Source organism: Athene noctua, chromosome 1 (genome assembly GCF_965140245.1).
Source record: "Athene noctua chromosome 1, bAthNoc1.hap1.1, whole genome shotgun sequence".
In the NCBI taxonomy this organism is placed as follows: domain Eukaryota; kingdom Metazoa; phylum Chordata; class Aves; order Strigiformes; family Strigidae; genus Athene; species Athene noctua.
The window spans coordinates 170,037,359-170,061,381 of record NC_134037.1 but is presented as its reverse complement, the minus strand read 5'-3'; the positions used below and the strand labels follow the sequence as shown (position 1 = coordinate 170,061,381).

Here is a 24,023-nt window from a genome sequence, read left to right as displayed (position 1 = left end):
TCCTGGTGAAGTGAGAGCACTCCAAAACAAAGCTTTTGTACAGAGAAACAAGCCAAAAAAAGATTAAAATAGTAAGTTCTGTGGCAATCTGAACTCATGAATCAGTTTGTCTCCTAGAACAAGCTTACTCTAAATGCAATGAACAACCTGGCAATTATCTTAGTACACACTAATTTATTCATATCGCAATGTGAGAATTGAGCTCAGGGGACAGACTAACTGACACTGAAGTAAAAACATGTCAAACTCTTTTCCAAATCCCTTGAGAGAATCTATCCAGACTTCATGTACCACCCTTAACTTCAGCTCACAAGTTCTCAGCATTACTCTGCTCATATGCAAAGTTAAAAAGGAAGGGCCTGATGCATTTAGAGACTGATGCCTTTATATCACTATACATTTCTGCAGCGTAAAAGAGGTTAAGAAGGTTTTACTCCAGGTGTCTTTGGGTTTTGGTTTTTTTTTACATTTTAGACTGATATAATCTGTTTTGCTTCATAACACAATCCAAAGTTTAACTGGTGAGGCTTGAAGTAGGCTCCAAGAAGTGTGACCTGCCAGGTAGAATGCACTGTGGTCAATAGTTGCAGGTCCAATTAGTGGCTGGTTGTGGCCGACATTCCTCAGAGTTAACACAGAGGCCAATACTATTTAACAATTTCAATAACTTACACGATGCAAAGGAATAGCAAGTTTGCAGATGATGCCAAACCAAAGGGAGCATGTAACATGCTGGAGGACAGGGGTTGCCATTCAGAGAGATCTCAGATGGCTGGAGGAATGAGTTAACAGGAATCCCACAAGCTTCAGTGAAAACAAACGCGAAGTCTTGCACTTAGGCCTAAATAACCTCAAGCAACAGCACACACTGGGGACTGACTGGTTGGGCAGCAGCTCTGCAGAAAAATAACTTGGGGGCCTGGGAGACAGACTGAACAGGAGTCAGCAGTGCGCCCTTGCAGCAATGACAGAACATTGCATCCCGGGCTATATTAACCAGGCAATCGAGTGACTACTCCCCTCTAGCCAGAATTTGAGATTGCTCTGGTCAGAGAGGGCACAAAAGTCCTTAGAGATTGGAAAATGCCACTCATCAGCCCTGCTCTGAGCAAAAGGTTGGACCAGATGACCTCCACAGGTCCCTTCCACTCTTAAATTACTGTACAGTTCTCAGATGTTTCCTCTACAATTTTTTTACCATGCAATCATCTTTTCTGGGATTCTTTGCGTTTTCCTCTGCAGTATCACATACTGGTATTTGTCAAATAACATATGGAGTACATAGGCCTCTGATCTGATCTAAAGTTGCAGTTGCTTGGATTTTAGGATTGAGTACTGTCAGACAGCTTTCAGAGCTCCCCAGTGTAAGCTAACGAAGAAAACAAGTTATAGCTAGCTCTATGTCTACTCTTTATTTTCCTCTTTCACCAGCATTGCTTCACATGAGAGTGCAACACACACAAGAATTTTAAAAAACCCAACCAAAAAACCCCAAACCAAAAATCTCCCGACCCCAATATTTTTTGTGTTAATCTCCAGATGATCCTTTTTTTCCTCTCAAATGTAAGTACAGTAATAAATGAAATACAGGACCATATCCTCTTACTTTAATAAACGTATTGCATGGCTGAAGCCATCTCCTTCTACTTGTACTCCTTGGTGAGGAATGTCCATATTAGATAACTAGGAATGAAGAAGAAAAATGTTATTGCAAGCAAAAAGTCAAGCAAAATAACTAACTTTTTCAAGGATTTTTTCTTCTCTAAGGGTGACAGATGTTTCACACACTCAAGCACTGGAAAGTCAAAAACCAGTCTGTCCAATCTGGTATAAAGTTGTCTCCCACCTTCTCCCACAAGTGTGTCTTTCATACTCTCATTTTCCCTTTTCCTTCAACTTTTCAAGCTTTTTGAAATGCTTGATATTATAGAACCAGCTCTAACAAGACTAGAGCAACTCAGTGTAGAACATCAAGTCACCCAGGCTCATCTGGCAGCAGAACTCCAAAGTGAACACACGACCACAAGTTTGCCAAATAGCTGCATCTAGACAACAGAATCAGGAGTAGTAGAGGGGAAGAAAGGAAACAAAATACTTTTAAATACATACCTCCATACGAAGCCCTATAAATGGCATGTTTGTATCACACATGGCTACAATATGAGCTAGCACTTTATTGAAGGCACACATTTCTCCCGACCGTTTTGGTTTCTTAGGTTCTATGGAACATGGATCACCAGATAACTAGAATTAAAATAAAGACAAATGTACTTGCACGTTTGGAGTAAATGTTTTGAAAAGATGTCAGAGAATAATCTCATTCATCCAAGTTTCAAACTAATCACACCCTGAGCACAAACTCCCAAAAGGGTCTGGTTGACTTCAGGACTGAAGCAATTCAGTTAAATTAATTTTATATACACATCCTTCCTTAAAATAGTATTTACATATCACTAAGCTGTGACAGCCTGATCCCAAGAAGCAACTCTTATCAGCCCCTGCAAGTCTTTCAAAGACTACACCTACATGGCACAAAGCATATCACCGCAGCTACCAGCGCTCTGCATATACAAGCTACTCTAGCCACCTCAGCATAGTGCTCTGCCGTGGCTCTTCATAGCAGCTCAGAAGGCCTGGCATGAATGAAAAGACAACTGTTGTAAACTAGTTTCCCAACATCTCCCTAGGGAAGCAGTCCAGAGAACCAAGCCACAATACAAGATGCCTGGAAGTCTGTATGGCTGACAACACTACTGAGGCTGGTATTGATGCTCAGAACATGTGTTTAGCTTTCATGCTTTATAACTAGCCCAATGGCTCTTGAAGCACATACCTTGCGCTTGACACCACTCTTCATTTGTTTCCCACTTTTTGTGTCTAGTACCAACTCTTCAATGTTTGGTTTGAACTGCTGTAGTAAAAGTGCAGTAGCAGGGCTGTCATCCCCTTCAGCGTAGCTCACAGAGAGAAAATGGTACTTGTACTCTAGTTCTGTAGGGTTACCAGGAACATCAAACATCTCTACAACCTATATTTAGACAAAACAACAAATTGAGAAGACCCTCAAGCTAAGAATATGTCTACTGTTCTCTCCCCCTCAAAGACAAGACATTAGTCTTTTTCAAGATACTAATACTGTGGCTAGGAAAGGGATTCAAGAAGAGAAGGAAGACTAAACTTTCAGGAAACATAAAGAGAATGGGAAGGTTGCTGAGTAATAAACCTTTACGTCCCCTCCTCTCTATAAGCCTGACTGCTTAACAAACCCGCTGAATGAAAGAAGGGAGGGAGAAGGGAGAGTCAAGGATTACATCAATTACTTGGTTCCTAATGCTAGAGTTAACAGCACAACAAACTGTCTGGTACATCCATGACTGGGAGCAAAAGACAGAAGCATTTTTCAGTTACTTACAATGTAGTACTGTGGAAGGCGAGTGAGTTTGATAAACAATTTGTGTTTGGAAAGGTTTCCCACTGGATGGCTAGCATAATTAGCTAGTTGAAGAGTTTCACTGCTCACTGTAGGCAGATGCTTTATAGACTGTTTGCAACGTTGCTGTCCAAGCCAGAACCTTACATTGAAATAAAGGTATTAGTACCCTGAGACTGCTGTTAGTGTCAAATTAAGCTGGTCGTGTTCTAAGTCAACGTCTATCACTGCTCCACAAGTTATATACAGAAAATCACACAGAAAATTTCATGAGTTCTTATATTCTTATTACTATCTTTACATATTGTCTTCAGCTTAACAGACAGCTGTTAATTTAAGAAGAAAAGCCCTGAAATTATTTCCTAAAGGAATACAAAAAAAAAATTTTATACACCACAATATGAAATTACAGTATAAAGATAAATTAAAACCCATGCAGATTACAGGTATTTTACAATTTGGAATCTTTGATTACTTTTTGCTATAGAAAAAAAAAATCTTTGCTCCCACATGCTGGTAAGCAACACAGTAAAAAAAGTCACCAAAGCTGAGCATCACTTCTGGGTTATGTTATAAACAACTCAATCACCCAAATAAGTTTGGACATGGAGAACCACATGAAAGACATCAAATTTATTCTATTGTTTGGAATTAATCTTTGTCCTACTCCAATGGATTCTGGCTATAGTGGCAAGGCCAGAAAGCCTAGCTAGGCTTGAAAGGAGCTCAGAAATGTGTGGCTTGGTTTTTCAGTCAAACTTCTACTGAAAACAGCAATGGAAAAGTGTGGGTGCTCAGCATCTCTCCATCACGATACACATTTAATCTTGTAGATACATGTTAGGTATAGCTGTCCCTAAAAGACATTTTGTGGGACTGCCTAGCTTCCTCAAAAACTGAAGCACTACCCAAGCCATTATCTCGAGTACATTATTTATAACAAAGGGAGGTTGATTAGTTTTCTCCAGGGTGCCAGAGCTTCATGCGTCATCATGCTTCTTTTAGAAGCAAAATTCCTCAAATAGAGGTTTCACCCTGCAATCAGCTCAGAGTACTGGGAATTTCCAAAATGACAGAGCAGGTGGAACTTAGTTTTCATGCAGATGCAAACTGTATTTGTATTATTCCCTACAAACTCTTATGGGAGTCAAATATATCTTGTGCTTAAATCTCAGGGTTTTATGGAAGAAAGATTAGAGGTTTAAACCAGCAAGGGCTGAAGTGTTAGAACAGGTATTATTTAAATCATCCTAGGCCACTTCCTGGTTTTTCCTCTGTGTTGTGAGAAGGGAGATTGCTCTTGCTGAGAAACAAGCAGAGTTCAGCTGTAGAAACAGAGTGGAATAAAGAAGATAGAAAATGAACATGAACACAAAATGAGATCCTCAGGAAGCAAGTGGTCTGCTACTGAATTAAGGTGAAAAGACTCCATGCAGTGTGTGCATAGCAATACATAAGGCTACCATGTAAGGGGACAGACTAAAGGAGGACTAGGGAATCAATGCCAAGCAAAAGCACAATTTCCTCCACCCATTTAGAGGAAATGGCAAATACTCAAGGTTGCTTAGAACAGCAAGAAGGTATATCCCTTACTGTGGTAAAACAGAAAGCCATGCAAGTGTGATCGTCCAAAATACGAATATGGTACTTTATTCTATGCAAACTAAGTGAATCACTCAAGTCACTTACTTGAGCTGCTGAAGCCAAGGAATGATACGCTTCATATCATCATTAACAGACTTCTCTATGTCATCGAGTGTCAGTTGATCTGCAAGAACATTAGGTGAGTGAATGGTCTTTTAAGATCTCCTCTTCAAACAAAATTTTGACCTTTTAATGAAAGTGTCTCATCTAATTTAACAATCACAGAATCATAGAACAGCCCAGGCTGGAAGGGACCTTGAAAGAGCAACTGGTCCAACCTTGCACAGGAAAGGGAGACTAGATAAGATTATCTAATACACTGTCCAATTGCATCTTGAAAACCTCCAGTGATGGAGTCTCCACCACATCCCTGAAGGGGCTGCTTCAGCGATTGATTGTTTTCACTGTAAAAAATTTTTTTCCTATATTGAGATGGAACCTCTCCTGGTGCAACTTTTAGCTGCTGTCCCTTGTCTTCTCCACACTAGTTCATTGTGAAGAGATTAAGATACACAACAAATGATTCATAATGCTTATAAAACCACAGTAGTATGTTATTAGGCAAATAAACTAAAAGATATTGCTTTTCTTCTTTTCTTAGGTAATCTGAAACCTGAACTTAAGACTTAGACAGTAACTCAAGCTGTAGAAGGTCACATAACACAATTGTCAATTGGGTCCACACAAAATGACTGCATCCATTAATAGTACAACCCAGGAATCATGAGTCAAAGAATATGCACTGCAATGAGGCCTAACAATATTTAGTCTGTTGTCCCCTTAAAACATACCTAACTGAACTGTGACTCTTAAGCACAAAGATACACTTCTCAGCTCCTCAAACTCAGATACCTAGGTGATGACTCAAGTTCATTTGCATTACCTTTCTTTACTTACAGAATTTCACAGATTTGACAGAACTGTTCATATAAAATTACCTCAGAATGCAGGATTCTTGCAAGATATTAAATAGAACCTGGGTTTGCACCTACTTACCAACACCATACAGCATCAGTTGAAACATTCCAGAGTGGAGATCAACAAACACATGCAGGCACTCTGATCGACCACATGGTTCCAAAATTGGAATTACAAGAGTTGGAAGAGCCGTCTCAATGAATGCTAAACAAAAATTGATGTTAAAAATTTGATACAAAATTCAAATTCACCATATTAAAAATTAGCCCATTATAATCAAAAAACCTGTTTGTATTTATAGAAGCAATCTTCACTTGCACATTATTACACTGTTAACGTAAAGAGGGAACCAAATATAAGAATTTCTCTGTGAAAATAGTAACAAACGACCGAGAAAAGAGATCAAATTTGAAGAAAATTACTAATCCTCAAGCATCTTTTAATTCACTGCTTCACGATTATAAGATCAATTCAAATTCTAGTAGTTTCAGCAACAGTTTAAGTGAAATCTGATCCAAAGCTAGCTCAAGACAGTGCAAGATTTGCTTTCAATTCTGAACATGTACAACTTCTACAGTAGACCATTTTTAACTTTCAGCCCAGACTATAATGCTCTACCGGCTTCATCTATAATATTGTATTTACTGGTATGAGTATTTTACAATTGTCAATGCAGAATAATTTAAAGCCAAGTCTTTTTAATTCTGAACACACCTCCCTTTATTTTTTCATATTTCTTATTTAAATTAATGAAAACAAGAAACGCCAAGAAAAAAGGAAACCATTCCTAGGCACAAATGGAAATTAACGTGAAGCAAACTTCAGTAGAAAACACATACAATTGTCATTAACGTTGTAGCTCTTAAGAATGGCTTTCAGCTCCTGGAGTTTTTGATGAGATCTTGCATGGACGCTGTCTATTAGGAGTTTTTCTATTGATAGATGGTCAATCTGTAAAAAAAGAACATCCTTGAGCAAATTCAAATTTTGTGTGTAGACTTTATACATTAGTACGCTGGAACAAAGCTACTTAAAACAATCACTTCAGGAAGAATTTGCTTAGACTGTGGTGAACCAAATGAACTAAACTCAAGTATTTGGATCACTATAAAATACAGCAAACTAACATCAGATTCTGCCTGTGCAGCAGGCAGTGGGAGGGTTTTTAAGAAAAGACCAGAAGGAAATGTAAAAGAAAAGAGGTTTCACAAACTATGCTGTTACCACTCCCTGTGCAGACCTACTTGTTCTGGATCAAGGCTGGGGTATTTTCCAGCTTAACATGCATCCATTTATAGCTAGTTTAAGCTAAGGAAAAGAAGACCCATAAAACCCTGCAAACCAACGCTCTATTAGAATACAGTTGTCTCTACACAAACACATATGTAGCTGTACAATGAAATACAACACACTAGTTTTAGTCCTGCCAATGAGACAACAATGCAGTGAAAATGCAGTGGCAGAAACTGAATATTAGCAACCTTACTGAACTCAGGAGTATCTAGAGCCCTGCATCTAGAACATCTAGAGGCTGTTGCACTGCCAGTGCTGAAGCTTATGTCAATACTTATATTCACTGTAGATTACTTGTGCAACCTAAATTAAAGCATTTGCATTTATAGCCATTCACTTTGCAGTCATATTAATTACATATTTTGCATAAGCAAAGCTACAGATTACTTAAAAACTTTTTTCTAGTTAACCTCACATTGCTTTGAAAACCATTCAAGGCGAATTAAACTAAAATTTTATTCTAGCATAAAAGATAAATGCAGAAGAGGTTTATACTGGAACCGAATTATACAGAATTTCAGTACATGCCTTCATGTATACCACAATGACCTTCCCCTGAAGACAAGCTTTCCAAGACAAGGCCTTAAAAATCAAGTGTTTATCCACCCACAAGAGCATTTCAACTCAACAGCTACTATGGGTTAAATCTTCCTCACAAACAAGTGACTGCGGGTTACAGACTGCAGCTACATCCGATTTTCAGTAGGTTAATGTATAATAACCTGCTTAGACAAACATATTTGTTCGTGCCACTGTTTTATATAGTCTCTTAAATAAACAGAAACAGTGTGCTGTCTACGTCATTACAGCTGAGATCATTATTCAAACACTAGAACAGCAGTGTATACATAGCTAATAAAATTTTTAAACTTAGAGCAAGTAATTATAAAGGGACTCAGCATTAACTTTGATAAATCTCAAATTTACAGTGGCCTCCTATCTTAATCTACAGTCTGTAGACCTGCTTTGGTGAGTTTAGGATTGCGTCAGCTCCAGTAGAACTTCAGCATATGTTTTAAATAAAGCATATTTTCCTGGATTTAGGCATAAATACAGTATCTTTGCCAAATTAACTGTATATTTAGTGGCCTAAATATGCTAATTTAGGTTATTAAATAAGTAAATTTGGTATATATTTACTATACTAATAGTAGAATTTCTACTCTAGCACTAGAGTAGAAGGCTACTATGCTCCACTAAGTTTCCCACATTCCTCTGTAGTCCAAACATATGAAGTTCTTGACATTCACCATACAGAGACTTGTCTGTCAGACTTGGTAAACAAGATGGGCCAAGAGGCTCAAATACAAAGTATGTACAGTAGGTGAAGGCTGTCATCAGTAGAAAGTTCTGTAAAGACAGGTGAAGAATCTGAGCCGGTGAATTTTTCCCTGTGGAAAAACCGTACTGAAAGTTTGAAAACTACACCATTCACTCCAGTTAATAAACTCTCTTAAAAAACCCAAACACTGTAAGAAATAGTGATAAACGCACATCCTGATACACCCTGAACGCACAGCCAGACTTGCTGAGGAAGTTACAGAAGACTTATTATAAAACCTAGAATGCGGTTTCTCTTAGATATGATTAACCAAGATATAGAATTATCACCACTGAAGCCTTATCCAGGTAGGAAGTTGACTGCAATTACTAATTTTGGATCATTTGAACAATCACACCTTTAACATAAAAGAATCTGAGTACAAAAGCACATTCAAATATGCCACATGACACAATCTGGTTAGCGATAATCTAACATCTGTAACAAGCAAACCACATTAGGTCTTTTGCACAAGATTTCCAAATTATAACGTAAGATTTTCTAAGGTGAATAGCACTGCTGGGTAGCCAATTCAAGCATCATGGGGAAGCTGATTTTCAGAGGAAGTTTACACAGCATCTCCAAGACAGGAAGGTGAAGAACTGGTGCTCTCTAAAGAATTTCAAGCCAAACACTAACCGTAACTGAAACTTTGCTGTTGTTTTCCCCTCAGCCTCAGCATTCTCTTGAAAGTGGTATATAACGCACTGTGAAGTAGGTGTAATTTTTAAGATGAAGGCAAGGCCAGTAATTTGTAACAACAATCTTAGGTCCCAACATAAACACAACACAGTCTGGAGTAACTGCTTACTAGAAATCTTAGAAACAGCTCTTTAAATAGAAAAAAAGTGAAACAAGTTGACACTGAAAAGTATTTTTATGTTTTTGATCTATAAAACTAGATGCCTACTGCAAAGCAAACCTTTACCTTCATAGCTCTTTCCATCAGTTTGGAATCACAGGCTGGCAGTGGAGGCTCATGAGATATTTGTAAGGGTTTTGAGACATCAGTCTCATCAATCTTAATAGTGACCTTATGAACAGATGCAGTCCCTGTTTTCCTGCCAAGCACCTGTTGACTTCAAATAAAGAGAATAATTAAACCATGTAACTGGAATAGCAGAAAATATGATTTTTCAGTAGCTAATCCTTGACTCTGAGAGTTCTGGTTAAAAATAAGATTATGTCAGCTGAACTGAAAAAAGCATTTATTTTAGTTTACATTTAAATGCAGAACTGTCAGTAAACTATAACTATATAAAGAAGTTTTAGATGGCTGCAAATTCAACACAACCAGAAGAGCATGTGGATTGCTTTTTTGAATTATATCTAGTGCAAGTCAAGCAGTAAACATAGTCAAAGACTGACAAGGAACTAATTAATTTGTTTAGATAACCACATAAATACAAGCTGATTTATAACTGTATCCACTGTTCCCCTGTACATTAACGTACTTCCCTCACTTGCCTACCACTTCAGCAACATGTTTAGGTACTTAATTACAAGAATTTAGGAGTCTCACATCAAAAAGAAAGTACAATTCCGAAAATTCTGGCTCAAGCTTAGTAAACAAAACCCCTCCTATTATTTAATTTATTGTTTGTTAGCCACCCTTTTAAAATTAACTTACTTCCAAACAGAGAGCGAGAGACATTTCCCTGCATGATATCGCTCCACTTGCACAAGGTCACCCCAGCGCTCTCGAATCAGCATTAGTGTTTGCGAATGCAAGACTTCCAACTGAAGTGCTAAGCAGAAGGAGTCTAATGAACTGAGTTAAGAAAATTATGAGACCTCCAAAAACTATGTACAGCACATAAATCCATTTGTCACAAACATCGGACAAAATGCTGTCTGAAAACACACTAATGTACTAATCCAGAGATAAAGACATATAAACAGCATGAAATATTTATCTTTTTCTTCTTTTTAAAAAACCCCTCTTATTTAGGGCAGGGCCTTAGACAAGAGTGACACAAGAGCTTTGCTTTATAGATTTTTAACTCTGATCATCTTTTAGGGAGGTTACTAAAAAAGAAATTCACCCTATAGGTACCACATGTCCTATAGGTACCACATAACCCCATGGTCACCCTAAAATAACATGATTCTGTTTGTTTCTGCAGAAACTGTTTCACTGAAAACCATTTCACATTTTCAAGCAATTTGCCCTTTGCACACAGAAAATCACTGTACTACTTCCTGCACATGTATATCTCATTTTAATATTCTACTCACTCACTTCTCTCCCCTCCCAGTGGGATGGGGAGGACAAGCGAAAAAAAGTAAAACTCAGGGGTCGAGATAAGAACAGTTTAATAACTAAACTAAAATAGTAATAATAGTAGTAATAAAACATAATAATAGTAATGAAAAAATATAACAAAAAGAGAGAGAAATGAAACCCAAGAAAAGACAAGTGATACACAGTGCAATTGTTCACCACCCGCTGATGGATGCCCGAGCAGTGATCTACCCCTCCCAGTCAACTCCCCCCAGTTTATTACTGAGCATGATGTTCTATGACATGGAATATTCCATTGGCCAGTTTGGGTCCGCTGCTCTGGCTCTGCTCTCTCCCAGCCCAACTTCTTGTGCACCTGCACATTAGCAGGACATGGGAAGCTGAAAAGTCCTTGATTTCTCTAGCAACAAATAAAAACATCAGTGTCTTACCAACATTCTTATAACAAATCCCATACTGAATCCAAGACACAGAGCTAATCTAGCTCTATCTCAGCCAAAACCAGGACAGTACCTTGTGGAGAAGTTTTTGGAAGATAACGGCCACCTGTCCTTGATACCGACATGAGTAACTCTCTGCTAGCTGCCCCTGTGTAAAGAACTTACTGTTCAATGTTCCTCTCTGGCTTGCCACTGCACAGAGACCTATTGTTTTAGCAAATTCCTTAACTAGAGATATGGAGTGAAGTTGAAACACTGAGTAGGAGGTCCATAGGCTCGTGCTTCTTGCGTGCGCTTCTCGCGTTGTACCAATGAAATATGAGTTATATTGTGTGGACAGTAGCTTAGAACCAATCACAGATTGTTTAGCTGTATGCGATCACGCCTTAATAGTATATAAGATGCTCTGTGCTTAATAAAATTGGATCACGCTGGCAAACCATATTGGTGTTATTCTTGATACCCGGGCTGTATCCGTCGACAGTACCTCACTTCTACCTTTGCTGATTAAATGTGTACCATCAAATTTTACATGCTGGCACCTGAGAATAATTGTTTCCAAGGCCTTAATTTTTACTCCACATGCAGACATTTCCCCCTAGTTCAACAGGGAGTCCATTTTTCTTGACCTCTAGCTACCAGGAAGAGCAAGGCCACATTAAACAGCTTATTCAGAAGCAACTTTCACAAGGATACGCAGACAGCTGTACATATCCTGAAGTGGCTTTTCATCAGCAAACAGCCGCGACTGGACCAACTGATGGATGAAGTTGATCTGCATGCTGTGAACCAAGGCTCGACCATCTTTCATGAATTAAAAATAACTTACATTAGACATCAGGAGGCTAGGAATTTGAAATAATTAAATAAATTATAAAATATAAAAATAAAAATTAAGATACAACTGTCTGAGCAATTTCCATACCAGAATTTCTAACAAAACAACAAAATCCTTCGTTTACTCTGGAAATTTCAGTCTGCTACACTGTCATAGTCTACCATTGTTAAGGTATTAAAAGCACATAGAGCAAGCTGAAAACAGGACAAGTATATACAGCTTCATTATCTGAGGCTGTGATATGCAAGAGACCTAGTATAAACAAGACTTATCAATACCAGAGATGAACATCATGTTAAAAAAAAGAAAGCGTGAAGCTTTGATTTTTTTTTTACCACCAGTTTCCTTGTCTTCAACCAAAATTTCCAGTTTGAGAAGGCGCCAAGGGATGTCAGGGTCATCACCCATCACTGTCAAGGTGGCCTCAAACTCACCCTCAACTCGGAACTTCACACGGCCATTTGCTAAGGAAGAAAAAAAAGTTTTTTTTTCACTCAGTCTCCTAAGACACTTCAAAATATCAGTGTAGTAGTTAGCTCCTGGCACTCACAATGGATTACGTCCTTATGGTTTCTGTGTCAGAACCAGCGTAAATAAGCAGCACAGACATATCAAATTGCCCTGAACAGCAGTACTTTAGTCACAGTAACTTGCTAACACTTGTGCTACTTTATTACACAGCAACACTAAGCTGACTACTAGCCTGACAAATTAGACAAACAAAATGTCTGGCTTAGTTTTTTCCAATTCATTGCTGTATCAACAGTGAATACTTTAAGCAATATTCAAAAGAGGTTCAGAACACGATCTCAGCCCAGGCTGAAATCTAGCTCTGAAAACACATCTCACTGCAAACCATTTATTTAACATTAAAGTATTATAACTCTATTTTCATACAAGGAAGATAACATTTTGCATAATTTATAATATGCATACAAGCCAAGATTGTGTACACTATTTATCTAATTGACATATATATCCCCACACCTTTACGAACACTGCTATCAGTTTCAGGAACTGGGAAATTATGTAAGCAAGGCCATAAAGAGAATGAGTGGCAGAGCAATCACTTTAGTACTTCCTATAATCTGCAAGTCAACCTTCTTAATCACTTAACAAAATATGCCATATACCTTTACAATTTTATACATAGAGAAATATTCCTATAGAAATTTAAACCATTTTAACTCACAAAATTTCATTTTTGAAAGTATGCCAGACATTTTCTTAAAACAAACCAAAACCCAAACCAGAAACTAAGAGTCATTGAAATGTTTAGTTAACTGAAAAATCTGCAGCACTCAGACATATATCCATTTACATTTCCATTAGACAAAAACAGCCTAATACTGATATGCGAACACTTGCAATAGGAACCAGTGAAAACTACTACTAAGATTTTTCAGAAATTCTTCAATATAGGTCTGTGGAAGTATGGTTTACACCTAGCTAGTGCAGTTCCTGTAAAAAAGGTCATCTTAGTGTCTACATGAAAACAGATATCTGAAAACAGATTAAGAGATCTGGCACTGCAGTGAGCCACAGAACAAAAGGCATGCATAAATACGAACAAATTTTATGCATCAAGATGAATATCAACACAGATTTAAAAAAGCAAGATTAGATTGACTTAAGTTAAAGTTCAAAGAGCTTGTACAGAAAGACCTAACACTTTTAATTAAATTGCATGTTAACATGAACTTGAGATAAAGCAGGCTCTTTCATAACACATTTGCAAAAAGAGCGAGACAATGTCTACAACCTTTTGCCATTACTTGCACAGGATTTCTTCTTGAAAGTACATAGTATTTCAGCAATACTATCAGTGCCCTCATTTTTCAAAAGGACAAAACACGTATTTTGATGCTATACAGAAACAGGATCTCAGTCTTAATAAATGCCTAATGGTCCCGCTTAAGCTATCTTTTAGCTTTGCTTCAGCACTAAAGCAACAATTTAAAATCAGCCTGCAATAATGTATTCTTCAAAAAGTAATTCCAGTTCTTACCAACTGTAAGATTTGCCAGCTGTGGAGGGAGATCTGTAGTAACTAGTCGGTGTCGAAGAATCTGATTTAGCTGATGAAGTGTGGTTTGCTTCTCACTCTTTGTTATTGGGTCAGGAGGGATTATTTTATCCTGTTAAAATAAAGACAAACAAGTCTACATATCTCAGACATGTATAATACATTGACAGTCGCAATGGTGAAAACAAACCAGACTCGAAGGCTGAAAATATAAATGCTACAGGACATTACACACAGTGAAGTTTTGTACCTTACACTCAGATTCGTTTTCTAGTTGATCACATTTTACCTGAGACTAACCACCAAGCAAAATTGCTCAACTTGGATCAATTAAATAAATCCAGGGCCTTACATCAGACTAAACTTGGTTTTAAATACTGAGATCTGAAAGCCATTCCTTATCTGTAGCTATAGCTCTGTCAGAGGTAGCACTGTTTATATTATTTCACCAAATCCAGTTAATTCTATATTTTAACAGTAAGAAAAGGCAGCAGCCTTAAGGAGAGCTGTTAAGTATTTTCAGTACATTTTCAAACACGGGCAAAGACTCTGAGAACAACAGATGTCAGCATCTCCTTTTCACACTTCATTTTTCCAGGATGGTGGCTTATCACCTGCAAATACTTAAGGAACCAAGGAAGAACAGTTGCTACTACACTCATCCTAGAGCAGAACTAGTCTAAATGGAGAGAATGTTTTACTAAGAAAGCTTAACTTGTTCAAATTGGAAGTGCTCTGCATGAGAAAGAGACACTACAAACACTTGGCACTAGGCGAGTATTAAACTACAGTTCCATTTGCTCATAGAAGATCAGTTTCATTAACATGCATTTGATACTGTACAGGGGATGTCCCCCCCCACGCTCGACACATGGTAACATTATTCACCCTAATGCAGGTAGGCAGCCGTGGGTATGATCCAGTTGTCAGAACATCAATGGCATATGGGATAGCAAAACTCGGCAGACGAGCATGAACCAAAGCATCTCTAGCTAGCGATGCCAGACGATCAGCAGTGTCCACAAACAGAATGGCTTGCTGATCTAAAAAACTTGATATCATCTGTAGCGGACGAGAAAAAGAAGAAAGAAAAAAAAGTGTGTCCAAAACCTGCACAAATCAATGCCCCTTTTTATTCAGTTCACCTAATGCACATGGCTGAGGTGATTTTATCTGTCACCTCCAATTAAAGTGATCACATCTATAAAACAAAGAAAGAATGAACATTCTGGCCATTCCTTACATTCATATGCAAATACATTTTAAATGCACATGCCACTTTTGATGCTGTGGAGGATCTGTAAAGCCTCACAGCCCTTTATCTGATGATTGCTACTGGAATGCAACCATACTTGTTTGTAATCACTCGGGGCTTGTTTTTTGCAACATTCTAGACTTTATTCTTATTTAACCAAGAGCAGGATGAAAGTGATAATAAGAACTAACACACTGAGATCACCATCTTCCCTTTCCTATCACCTAACCCCAAAGCACTCCTGAAACTACATGCAGACAAGCCTTTCATTTTTTGCCACTAATGAGTTTTTAGGAACATGAACTGTTAAAAGACAAGTTTATACAATTTCTAAATAGGAAGAAATTGGTTATAACTTAATATTCATTTGCCTATGAACTAGACTTTTTTTTTTTTTTTCAATTTCTATAGTAAAGTTAGGGTGTACCGAAATCCCATCACTGAGAGAATATTTCATACCAAAATCTGTTGCTAACTTACCGCACATTTTTCCACCTTTCCAGCATTATTAGCCCATTTGACTAAGGCTAACAAACGAACAAACAGCTGGCGAGTGCGACTTGCAAACTGCACTATTTCTATTTTTCTGGAAAAAAAACAGATGTACGTTAAGCCAGTGCTCAGATACATAATAAAGCTGCAATTTAACTCTGTGCCAATAAAAAAAGCGGTAATGATAACTTCTAATTGTGTTAAATATATGGCTTGTCTGATTAGAACATGGAAAAAAAGAGCTCCTTGTTCAAAATACCTAAATGCTAACAACGTACATGGATTCTGACCAATCAAGACTGTCTGGAGAAACAAAAAAGCATACTCACATGAATTAATCACTGATTTTCAGAGAAACAATTCCATAATGAACTCAACTGAATTATTTTTATACCTTTTACAGGATTTCCCCGGGGTTTATGGTTAAGTTTAATATGGACAAGGCAATATACCTAAGGGTTACTGGACCTGGCAGTAACATTAAGCTGACATTCACTAAAAAATACACGAGACACTAAACAAAGTATCATTGGTAATTTTAAGATGTCTTTACCCAGTATGTTACAATATGCTAACATTTTGCCAGGGGTGGTGGGGAAGACTACAAAAACCCCCCACCCTTTTACTTTCCTTTCCATTCCTGCCTTGAAAAGAAACTGGGATAAGGAGAAATCACTGATAGTCAATATTCCTTCCACTGTGCTCCGTATGAAATAGTCAAAATGAGGCAGTGTATGTCTGCATGTCTCACAAGTTGTTTTTTTGTAAAAGAACACAATAGGGGCACACCCAGATTTTCCCCCTTCATTACACATTTACATTGTAGATGCATTAGACAACACATGCACATCTACGATGTAGATCTGTAATACTATACACTCTGAAATACCATTTCACCTACTGTTTATAGAGGTTTTTCTCCCTTTCTACATGTTCAGTTCACTAATTTCACCATGGTTTTCTAGCTACTTTGAAAAAAAAAAAAAGTTTTCCTGATATGGTTCTCTAAAATAACAAAAGCATGTGGACAAAAAGAACATTAATCAGTGCAACAGATATTGGTCTCTACTAAACAGAAATCATACCTCCTGTTCCTAATCTGTAAAACACATAATATAGATAGAGCTTGTTTCTGCTGAAAGTGTTGGTGTAATGAGGTTAACTCTTTTGTGCAATAAGTAAAGCATAATCTGCTTGTGGCAGATGAACATTTAGGCCAGAAGCACAATACCATCTGGTCCAGTTTCTTACATTATATACTACAAACCTCATCCATGAGCTTGGGCATTAAGCCAATAACTTCTCTGCATTCTAGAGCATACGTTTTAGAATGGCATTCAGCCTGATGCTAACATTTCAAATGGTGGACAAGCCACAATACATACATAATGCTCTAATAGTAACCACACTATGAAAACAAGATGTTGAGAACTCTGAAAGATACAGAAAAATTTTATGGGATTTGAAAGATGTCTACAGTGAAATTTCAGAAAGTCAGTAATCTCTCAGACAAGCTCCACATAGAAGATGCTAAATTCTAGTAGTTATGTCAATCAAGCTGCTGTGGTGAAAACAGCACAATAGCAAGAAAAATTGAAACTGATGTTCTGTGACCAGAAGTCAAAGGTAGACACCTCCTGCCTCCCAAAAAAGATAAAAGCAATTTAATAAAGAAAATTATTGATAAAACTAGACACAGTGTTCCAGTAATTGTTCTATTAATACCACATGTGTGAAGTTACAGAAGACTTGTTACTTCTGCTTGACAGAATGCAGATGAAACTTAAGAGTATATTTATGAGGCCTATAAAAGCAATGCACATCAAAAAGCTTTCTAATGACCATGGTACTCAGTGCGTTCTTTACTTTGGTCTTTACTGCTAAGTTCTGATCTCAGGGATTTCAGATCCTTCGGACTAGCGGCTGAGTCTGGAGGAGTAAAGCATTAGCTACAGTAGAAGACTATCAAGTTAAAGACCACTTAAGCGAGCTTGACATGCATCCAAAGATGCTGAGTGAACTGACCCATGCCACTGTAAAGTTGCTATAATTTTCAAAAGGCCACAGTGATCAAAGGTCTTGTTGACTGGAAAAAGGGAAACATCATGACTTTCTTCAAGAAGGCCAAGAAAGATCTAGAGACCTATAGGCCAGTTGGCCTAAACTCAGTTAAGAAGAAAATTAAAGGAACAAATCATTCTAGAAGCTACATCCAGATAAATAATGAACACGAAAACAGCCTGGGAACAGTCTGCACAGATTTGCCAGGGGCAAACCATCCCTGATCAACTCAATTGCCTTCTACAGGATGAACAGCTCTGTGATCAAGGGGAGAACAGACGATGCATTTACAATGACTTCTGCACAGCTTTTGACAAGACCTCCCATGGTATCCTTGTAGCCAAGCTGGTGAGATATGGCATAGGTAAGTGGACTACGGGTAGGTGAAAAACTGGCTGGACTGTCAGGAATAATAGTCTGTGACTGGCCATCAGCTGGATTTCTTTAATGTTGATTACTAGTGGTGTTTCTTAAGAGTCAATACTGGGGCAATACAATTTAACGCCTCCATGATGTGAAGGAATGAACTCTTTGTGGAAGCTTGTAGGTGATGCCAAGCTGGTGAGAGCAAACAGAGGAACCTCAGCTGGCTGGAGGAACTGGCTGACAGGAACCTCAAGAATTTCAGCAAAACCACATGCAAAGTCCTGCAACTACAACCAAACAATCTCATGTAAAGCACAGGCTGAATACTAAGTAGCAGCTGAGGAGCAGTGCTGCAGAAGTGGACCTGGGGGTCCTGGTAGACTGGTGAACAGGCATCAGCAATGTGCCCTTCCAACAACAACAGGCTGTATTAGCACCAGTGCAGCCTAGGTCAAGGAATGCGTTTATTCATCTCGAGTCAGCATTTGGAGACATCTGAAGCATTACATGTAGTTTTATGGTCCCTAGCCAAGAAAGATACTGCTGTACAAAAAGTGGGCTAGATGCTGGAACGCAGGACATACAAGGAAGGGCTGAGGAAGCTGTGTTTGCTTCTGTTTGAGAAAGCTGTGGTGAGATCCTACTGCCATCTTCAAATATCTAAAGGGCTGCTATAGAGGAGATGAAACCAGACTCTTCTCAAAAGTGCAAAAGGGACAACAGCCACAAACTAAAACAGTGAAAAACTAGACATTAGGAAAACAAAGAAGCACATAGTGAGGCAGTCAAAGACTGAAGTAGGTTGTCCAGAAAGGTTGCAGGATTTCCATCCCTGAAGATATTTAAAACTTAACTGGACATGATCCTAAGCAACCTGAACCAACTTTCAAACTGACTCTTACTTCAAGCAGAGGGTTGGATGAGGTATCTCCAAAGTACCACTCTAACCAAAATTATTATCTGTGTCCATGAAAGGAGTAAAACACCAATTTGTCATTAGGAAAGAATGGAACTCAATGTTTCACAAAAATTAGGTGTGTAATTGCACTGTTGTTCAAGTCATGAATAACATTTTTACAACAGTCCTGAATCCTTTTTCTTAATCTTGTGTAGATGATAGAGTCTTTGTTGTAAGTTTGAGAAGTAGCAGTCTTGTTCACCAAGTACTGCAAAACCAGTAGGAAAACTGCCTGTTTTTAGGAAAACACTATGTTTATATAGTTCTTGGAAGTATTTTAACATTAATTCTCTTTTAAATACTTCTCAGTGGGAACTGTTTATTCAGGAACATGGGTGTAAGGTTTTACTTTCCATTTTCCCACAACAGAATACAGGGCCTTGCAAAGTCATTATAATCCAAGTTCCAGTTAAATCTTACACAGCCACTACTGTATTTAGATAAAAGTTTCCCACATATTATGCTGTATTGGAGGATAAAAAGGAAAAAAATAAAGAATACTGAGAAAAAAAAGGTCTCCATTATTATGAAGCAAGCCCCTGGACTTCCCCCAGAACTTAGCACTATTAATTTTACACAAGAGTACTCATGTTTTTTTAATCCAACCACTTCTTTCTTGTTGCAGAAGTTATTTATTCCTATCATTGATAACTAATAAATGACCCTTTACAAAGAAGAACTGCAAAGCATAATTTCCTATCAGTTTTTCTTATAACAGCATTTTTTAGCTAGGCACCATAGTAATGAAGTTCAGATTTTATGTGAACTTTATTAGAGGATAATAAGATCACATCTTCATCAAAGGATGTATGCCATGTCACCATGCTAGCTTCAAGAAACAGAGCTTGAAGCCCAACTACTGCTTTCATTACAGCTCTCAAAGTTAGGAAAAATAGAATAATCTGCGTAATAATACTACATTCCTCACAGATTTCCTCCAAGAGCTGGTAATCCATTTCACCAAGAGGAGTTGTAAGTCTAAGTTAACAAGGATGTGAACATTTAATTTCAAGACCATTTCAATTGCAGGACATTCTTTGTAACTGTTGAAGGTTGTCTTATTTTCTTTTATCTGTAAGCTCTTAGGCCATAAATTTTGCTCCAGACATGTGTGTCCCACAAAGGAGATTCCAAGAAATGCTAGACATCTAGGTGGGAGAAGCCCCCCACCAGTATGAGGGAGCTGTGGACCAAAGCCGAATGTCATTTCCACAGCAAATAGAGTGATAATTAAAAAAACCCCACAACACTCCATACCAACAAAAACCAGATTGTTTCTCTTCATAAAATAGTATGCATAAGGAAAAGGGCCTCAAGAAATTATCCCAGGTTACAATTCCCTGAAAATGGGATTAATTCCACAACATGTTATGAGAATTTTAGAAGATTTGGTAACTGAATTAATGATCAAGCTGGTATACATAATTCTTTATTAACATTTTTAGGAATATCATGGCTGCTATATGTCTCCAAAGAAAACTAGGTTAATTAGCATGTTAACACAAATAAAGGAAACAATTTTCTGACAAGAGTCCATAAAATTTATTCAAAGAAACAAAAATGGAAATCAAGTTCTTTCATCTTGGGGAGTGGGGTGGGAGTTGTCGGCGGGGGAGAAGGCCTGTTCTGGTCTCTTACATTTGTTCTCTAATAATCTTCACTTCAAAAACACATAGAACAGAAGCAAAAAGCAGTTCTCATGACAAGAAAGATCAGATAACATGCAAAAAAAGCAGAAAAGAGTTTTTACAAGTGTTTTTATTGTTGAACTGCTTCTTCTGAACAAAAAGTTTATTTATCATACTAACTAGAATCTATTTAGGTTCTCGAGTTCCCTTTCACATCAGCTTTACTGTGCTTCAAGATTTATGAAGAGAAAAATGCCCTTAACACAGTTCACCTATTATAACAGCAACAGTATATTACTGAACAGTGCAATAAAAAAAGAAAAAAGCCCAAACAACCACAAAACCAAAACTATTATTGCCGTTGATGCTGAGAAAAATCTTGAAACTGTGTAGTGACAGCAAGAGAGACAAGGTTTATTTTTTTGCATAAAATCAAAATTTAGGAGGAAAATGGTTTATTTAAACAGTTCTGTATTAATCTTAACATCCTAAACAAAATTCTGTATTTTAACATGACTTACAGATGGTCTTATTGTAACTCACCTTTCCATATCAGTCTTTCTTGGTAATCTATATTAAAAAGAAAAAATAAAAAGAAAAAAATGTGTGTTATATATTTTTCTATTACATTTCAGACTACTAGAAATTTTGTTAGTCACTTTCAACTGAGGACAAGAACAACTTCTACATACCTATAAAGAGCATTTCAAAATTTTTATGATTGTAAATGTTTCCTAAATACAATGAAATTATATATTTGATAAAGGAAGTAGTTTGACAGCTCTAGAAAGTAGCCTAGTTAAGGGGGTAAAAAAAGATAAAATCAGGTGTCTAATAGCACCACAGGGCACCTGCCACTGCTCTGTACCAGATAAGCTGGAAGTAGTCAAAATAATTTAAAAGCTTGACAAAGGTTGCCAAAATCCCAAGATTTCTGCTCATCTAGTGAGCCACATCGTATCCCTGCCTGTGCTTTGTAATTGATGACTCTGACTAAGCATCCATGACTAGAGTTAATGAATTCATTGTAGCAATCCTAGAACATCTGCAGCAGGTGTTAAAATTCACTGTTTCCTGACTTGCCTGAAATAAGCTTCTCTTCCCTCTTTAATCAATCTACAAGTGGAGAAATGCCATACTTCTGAACTTTATCAACAATATGTGTGATAGATACTACTCCAGAGAGGGGACTGTATTTCTGTAGTGTTCTACAGGTATCTCAGGCATCTCATTAAAAAAGTTATTTTTTTATTCTGGGACTAGGCTGGTCCTGGTAAAAGAATGAGAAATCATGTTCATGGAGGGAAGGTAGAGAATAATTTCCAGTCAGGCTTTCTACTAGCCAGATCCATACTTTATGGGGAAATACAGTGGAAAAACCTAGCTCACCCTGCTTTTGGAGGGAACATCACATAGCTTATAAGCTACCTGGTGAATCAAAGTGCCCAAAGCATTCCCCCATTTTATTTTGTACCTTAATTACGTACTTTGTACCTTAATTATGTACCTAAGCCAAAAGGACATGCTCTGCACTTTAAAACAAGACTAAAAGACATCACAGGCACATGGTCCTACAAGAACACGTACAGTATTAACTACTGTCTACACATACCACAAAGACTTCTTGACTGATATTTTATAAATCCTTCCAAAGCAAACTAAAAATTCCAAAACTCCTCATCCTTTCCAGAGTTTGAACACTTTTAACCCCAAGTCAAGCAAAGGTCTGTTTGCATCTTTACCAGATATGGTACTTTATAAGAACTATACCTATTTTTTTCCATTTGTTCTGTATGTCACTTCTTAAAACATACAGGTTCCCCACAAGAACCCTAAAGTTAAACAAAGAAAAAGGAAGAACTGGTTTGTTCAGAACCCAAATGCTTTCAGGAAAGTTTTTCTTGGCCCAAAAACATTCCTTTGTTTTGCCACTTCAAACACACCTCCACCAGCACAGCAGATCACGAAGTAAATAACAACTTATTTCCCAAAAATAATCAAATGGTATTTCAAAAAGTACACGGGTAACTCAAGGAGTTGCAGCATCTGAAAACGTCTGTTTCTCACATTTCAGCTTCATGTATTTTGCTAACAGTACAAACACTACAGTTGGGTTTTCTGACAGTAACTTCGAGGCGAACTTGAGCACTTAACCAGAGCACCCGCCTGCAGCTGCCCTGCATTCCTCACAATCATTCTCTCTCTTTAAGCCACATCGCTCAGCAGCTTTTGCTGGGCCTCTGAACACACCCCGATGCAGAGACAAACCTGCACCAACAGGGCATTTCCCTGGGGTGGGAGAAGGGGAAGGAGCAACCACCTCCCCCCACTCCGGCCCCGGCCGGGCTCCCAGGCAGATCCCTGGCCAGGCCTCCCCGTCCTCCCGGGCTGCTGGGAGGCGGCACCGCTGCGAGCCCAGGCAGCCGGGCAGCGGCAGGCGCGGCAGCCGAGCGGAACGGAGCGGGCCGGGGAAAATCTGGGGCACTCACAGGTCGGCCAGCACGGTGAGCTCGGCGTAGGTCCGGTGCAGGAGGAAGTCGATGAGGGTGCTGAGCCGGTAGCCGGGGCTGGCGGCGGCTGTCACGGCTCCGGGGGCCGGCGGGGCCGGGGCCGACGCGGGGCCCCCGCCGGCCGGCACCAGCTGGTTGCTCTCCAGCTGCACCGGCGCCATGGCGGCGGCGGCAGCGCCTCAACCCCGGGCAGGAACCGCTCAGCAGCCCGGGGCGGCCGGCGCTACCGGCGGCACCGGCACCCGGCCCGACTCGCCCCGCAGGGAGGCAGCGGGGAGGCCGGGGGCGGGCGCGGGCCCCGGCGCGGGGGCGGGCGGCGGCACGGAGGGGCTCCGCAGCGCTCAGAGCCCGCTTGGCGCAGGGGCCGCCGCCATGTTGGGGGCACGGAACCGGAAGCGAACAGCTGTGGCGGACCGGAAAGAGAACCTGTCCGGGAAAGCCTGACGGGGGGGCCGCCGGGGGGCGCGCGCGCCGGCCGCAAGGGCCGCCGGGGCGGGGCGTCGCCGCCGCCGCCGGAGGGGCAGCGCGCGGAGCCGGGCGGCGGGATGGCGCGGGGCCCGGGCCGCCCCGCCTGAGGCCGCTGGGGGGGATCGGGGGA

At 39.1% G+C, this 24,023-nt stretch overlaps 1 protein-coding gene across 3 annotated transcripts in view; it reads right to left on the bottom strand.

Moving 5' to 3' along the window:
* The window catches only part of MED14 (mediator complex subunit 14), a 38,157-nt gene extending 14,361 nt beyond the window's left edge, over positions 1-23,796 (bottom strand). For 2 of the 3 annotated variants that reach the window (XM_074905179.1, XM_074905201.1), the window contains exons 1-16: positions 23,405-23,796; positions 21,459-21,485; positions 15,891-15,996; positions 15,044-15,217; positions 14,138-14,267; positions 12,465-12,593; positions 11,988-12,095; positions 10,237-10,369; positions 9,535-9,685; positions 6,832-6,943; positions 6,071-6,196; positions 5,120-5,198; positions 3,413-3,572; positions 2,834-3,028; positions 2,110-2,244; positions 1,607-1,683 (exon numbers count right to left, since the gene is read on the bottom strand). In XM_074905179.1, coding sequence (XP_074761280.1) covers positions 1,607-1,683; positions 2,110-2,244; positions 2,834-3,028; positions 3,413-3,572; positions 5,120-5,198; positions 6,071-6,196; positions 6,832-6,943; positions 9,535-9,685; positions 10,237-10,369; positions 11,988-12,095; positions 12,465-12,593; positions 14,138-14,267; positions 15,044-15,217; positions 15,891-15,996; positions 21,459-21,485; positions 23,405-23,586 — 2,024 coding nt within the window. In that variant the 5' untranslated portion in view covers positions 23,587-23,796. The remainder of the gene's footprint in view (positions 1-1,606; positions 1,684-2,109; positions 2,245-2,833; positions 3,029-3,412; positions 3,573-5,119; positions 5,199-6,070; positions 6,197-6,831; positions 6,944-9,534; positions 9,686-10,236; positions 10,370-11,987; positions 12,096-12,464; positions 12,594-14,137; positions 14,268-15,043; positions 15,218-15,890; positions 15,997-21,458; positions 21,486-23,404) is intronic. The other variant, XM_074905190.1, reaches the window with a different exon arrangement.
* Between the last annotated feature and the right edge of the window lie 227 nt (positions 23,797-24,023).